Source organism: Eimeria maxima, genomic scaffold, assembly GCF_000499605.1.
Source record: "Eimeria maxima Weybridge genomic scaffold, Emw_scaff981, whole genome shotgun sequence".
NCBI classification, from domain to species: Eukaryota; Apicomplexa; class Conoidasida; order Eucoccidiorida; family Eimeriidae; genus Eimeria; species Eimeria maxima.
This window is the reverse complement of record NW_013564054.1, coordinates 8,888-13,257: the sequence shown is the minus strand read 5'-3', so window position 1 is coordinate 13,257 and position 4,370 is coordinate 8,888. Positions and strand designations below refer to the sequence as shown.

At 58.4% G+C, this 4,370-nt stretch overlaps 1 protein-coding gene across 1 annotated transcript; it reads left to right on the top strand.

Moving 5' to 3' along the window:
• Nucleotides 1–354: 354 nt before the first annotated feature.
• On the top strand, nt 355–3,429 carry EMWEY_00046830 (hypothetical protein, conserved; the record flags this gene model as incomplete). The annotated part of the gene is made up of 1 exon (XM_013479217.1): nt 355–3,429. The coding sequence occupies one exon, from the start codon at nt 355–357 to the stop codon at nt 3,427–3,429; it is 3,075 nt and encodes a 1,024-aa protein (XP_013334671.1).
• Nucleotides 3,430–4,370: the final 941 nt, after the last annotated feature.

The window sequence follows — 4,370 nt, the reverse complement described above, 5'->3', positions numbered from 1 at the left end:
AACATAACGAACTACAGCTCGCTGGTTGGGGGGCCGTGCGGCAAAGCCAGTTCATCCTTGGCTTGCTCCTATTTCCCCTTGTGTTTCTTTTCGTTTTCTTTTCTTCTATTTAAACGCAGTAGTAGCCATTAGCTGCTCCCCTTATTCAAGTGCCTCCGCCGACTAGCGCAGCAGGAGGTGCAGACAGCGGCTGAGTTAGTGGTATTCTGCTATAGCAACGCAGCAACAGCAGCAGCACCAGCACCAGCAGCAGCAGCAGCACCAGCAGCAGCTCCAGGGGCCCTTGCATGCAGATACTCACCGCACATATCGGCTTATGGGGAGGCCCCCTGCAACGCCAGCCCCCGCTGACGTATGCGGAAGATTTCAGGGCCCCCCAGCGTTTGCTTGTGCGAAGCAGACGCTGCTGCTACTGCCCCCGCTGCTGCTGCTGCTGCTGCGAGTAGCTCGGTAAAAGTACCTAGCTCCCTTCCCCCCGAGGCAGCTAGCAGCGCCAATGCTCCTGACGCTGTACACACACCTGACATGGCCGAGGCGATGCTCCGGCCGCACTGGAACCCCACAGAACACAGGGAAGCTGCGTCAGCTCCTGCAGCAGCGGAAGCAACAGCAGCGGCAGCGGCCCCCTTGACACGAAAAGATATAGTCGCAGCGCAATCAGTGGACTCCTCAGACGGTACGCTGCCTCCGCAGCATCAACTGCAGCAGAAGCAGCGACAGCAGGGGCTCCACACAGAGTTAACATCTCCACCCTGTGGCGAGAGGGATTCGTGCTGTGGCTGCAGCAAAATCAGACCCAGCAGCAGCAACAGGCCGGCTACTGCTGCTACTGCACCGCAACACAAGCGGCCGCTTAGCACCTGCAATGAGCACAGGACGCGCTGCTGCCTCACCCGCAGCGACTGGGGCAGCAACAGCAGCAACACCAGCAGCAGCAACAATAGTAGCAGTAGCTTTGCGGAGCATGACTCTGCATGCAATGTTTCGGCCGCAGAATCAAGCTGCTCGGCCCCAGCAGCAGAAACGGGGGCAACAGAAACGACACATGCAGCCGTCCCTGCTGCTGCTCCTCCTCTTCCTGAAGCCTCGGTAGCAGTGCCCCCGCTCCATGCCGCAGGTGGAAAAAACAGTAGCTGCAGCAGCTGCAGCAGCAGCTGCTGCAGAAGCTGTTGCTGTCGCCCCGCAACAGTCACGCAGCCCAATCGGCCTCAGGTTTTTCAGGTGTCTGCGGCAGCCCCTGTTGCAGCAGCAGCAGGTGGGGGTGCTGCTGCCACGGAAGCATCAGGAGCTGCAGGAGGAGCAGCGTCCCCTCCAGAATCCCCTTCGCATGAATCAGATAAAACAAAAACAACTGCAGCAGCAGCAGCAGCAGCAACTCATGCATCAGGGCAAAGCGGTGCTAGGGCCCCATGCCAAAGCCGTCTGGTTTCTGTGGGCAGCAGCAGCAGTAGGAAGAATGCGCGGACGTGCGCAGCACCAGATGCCGCAATAACACCGGAAGAAACTGCGGTTGCAGCGCAAGCAGCAGCAGCAGCAGCACAAGGAGCAGCTGGGTGTCAGCAAGCTGTAGGGGGCTGGCAGGTCCCATTGAGCTTGCCTTTGCCTCTGTCTTTAGCTCCTGTGTCTTATACTCGTCGTGTGATGGCAGCAGCTGCTGCTGCTGCTTCCGCTACCGCTGCTGCTGCCGCTGCAGCTGCTAACGCCGCAGGGACGCCGCGATCAGCTGCTGCTGCAGCAGAAGCAACAGCACAAAATCGCCGAATGCAGCAGCTCCATGTAGAAGATGCTGTGCTGCTGCTGCAGGTCGCCTTCGACCTGCAGAGGCACTCTGTGCTGCTGCCTACGCTGCATGTTGTGGGGGAGGACGGTGCCCCTGCAGGGCTGCAGCCGTGTGGTGCTCTCCTCTGCAGCAGCAGCAACAACAACAAAAACAGAAGGAGCAGTAGACATGACGGCAGCGGCAGCAATGGGAATCGAACAGGATCGACTACTACTGCTGCTGCTGCTGGACATGAGGAAGCACGGCAGCGTTGGGCTGACCCTGGTTTCAGCAGCATTGGCAGCAGCAGCAACAGCACGGAAGTGCTGCTGCCTCATTTACCTGTCATTACACCTGAAGAGCTGCAGCAGCTGCATGCAGCAGCAATTCGCCTCTATGGAGAAGGTATGGTTCCTTCCTTTTGGCAGCAGCAGCTCTTTTTGAATCAGCAGCGGCTAGGGCAGAACTACGCCCTGCAGCAGTTGCTGTATCGGCTGTTGCAGGAGCAGCACGTGCACCAACAGCAACAACACTACTCGCCGCAGCAGCTCTGGCATCTTGAGCAACAGTGGCAGCAGCAGCAGTGGCAGCTGTACCAACTCTGGCAGCAGCAGCAGCACTACTACCGTAGCTCGCCCAGACTAGGCACACGATGGGTCAATATGAGGCCCAACGGGAGGGAGCAGAAGCAGCAGCAACAGCAGCAGAAGCAGCAGCAGCAGAAGCACAGTTCCCGCCCATCCCGTCATCACAACCGCCATTGGACAGCAAATTCCTGTCCACCTGCTGCTAGAGCAGCAGCAGGTGCAGCAGCAACAGCAGCAGAACCAGCTGCTGCTGCTGCAACACCTGTCAAGTCCGTTCCCGCCGAGGCTGGATCTGCTGCTGCATCGCGTGGTGGTGCTGCTAGCAGCAGACGCCAAGCAGGCACCCGACGGCCTCGGCGCTCTGTAGCAGCCTTTGCTGCGAACAATAGTTGCAGTGGCAGATCAGCAGCAGCAGCAGCAGAACCATCTAGGCAGCGCGCTGCTGATGTAGCTGCCCGCCACAAGGCTTTCCGTGGCCTTTGTGCTGCTTTAGGGTTTATGGCTGGCGCCTTGCTGCAGGAGAATGCCAGCAGCAGCCCAGAGGCAGCATCAGCAACACCAGCAGCAGATGCAGCAGCAGATGCAGCAGCAGATGCAGCAGATTCCGCCCCAAAAACCGAACGATCCCGCAACGACAACAACAACAACAGCAGCAGCAGCTGCTGCGCCAGTGCCCCTTGTAGCAACACTGGCAGCAGCAGCGGCACAAGCAGCAGCAGCGACAACAAAAAAGGTCCTGATGCCAAGAGCCCACACGCAAGCACTGTCCCATCTGCAGGAAAGCCTACCGCTTCCGGAGAGAGCCGCTGCAGCAGCAGCAGTAACAACAGCAGCAGCAGCAGTAGTAACTGCAGCGCCAGCAATAGCAACAGCAACAACACCACTGGTAACAGTAGCAGCAGCAGCAGCAGTGTGGTGGAGGTACACTGCGTCGCTGCAAAGCCAAGGCGAAACCTATCGGATAGAAGCTGCAGTCGTGAGAGTTTGAGGGGCCCCCAGGGGGCCCCACCCGGCATTAGCAGCTCTGAGGGGCCCTCTTGGGTCTCAGGGGGCCTCGCAGCAGCAGAAGGCTCTAGCCGGTAACAAAGCATTTTTGCTGGGGGCCCGCCTCCATGAGAAGGAAAGGAGGGGCCCTCCCCTCTTGTGCGGTCCCCTTTTGTTTGGTGGCTTTTCTTTGCTGTCACCAGAAGAGGCAGGGGCCCCCAGCAGCAGGTTCGGCTGAAGGGGCCACCTAGCAGGGGCCCACAGGGTCTTTTAGCAGAAGCTGCTGCTGAAGAGGGCCCCCCCAGCAGGGGCCACCAGAGGGTACTGTGTCCACGTACCCATGGGCTAGAGAGAGGAACTCTTGTACAGGGGCTGCATAACTCTTATGGCTTACATGGGCTGTCAATGGGGCCCCAACCGAGGCCCCTGAGAGGTCGGCCCCCCACAGGGGGCCCCTAAGAGAAGTGTGCAGATTCACGAGGGAAGGGAAGCCTTGAAGAGAGGCTTTTACCTGTAGTTTTTGTTTGGTAACTGAAACCAGCAGCAGCAGCAGCAGCAGCAGCAAATGGGGGAGTAGCTACAGAAGGAGAGCAGCAGTAGTAGCAGCAGCAACAACATCGGCTGTTGATGCAGCAACTGCTGCTGCAGCTGCTGCTGCAGCAGCAGCACAGCAGCACGAACCCAATTTCTCCTTCCTTCACTGGCAGCAGTTGGAGCCGAGGCCAAAGAGAGGCTCTCTCTTAGATGTCCAGCTAGCTGTCTTGCCAGCTGTCTAGCTGGCCAATGGCTAGCTAACAGCTAGCTAGACAGCTAGCCAGTACCGAACTTTCTGGCTAAGGGCTAGCCAGCTGGCGAGCAATTAGCTAACTAATCAGCTAGTCGCATAGCTAGCTATCTAGCCGGTTGCCCAGCACTCTGTCCAGCTAGCTGTTGAGAAACCTGCCTAGCTAGCTCTCTAGTCATTTGTCTAGCTAGCTGTACAGCCAGTTATCTAGCTACCCGTCTATACAGTTGTTTAGCTAGCCATCTAGCTAGCTGTA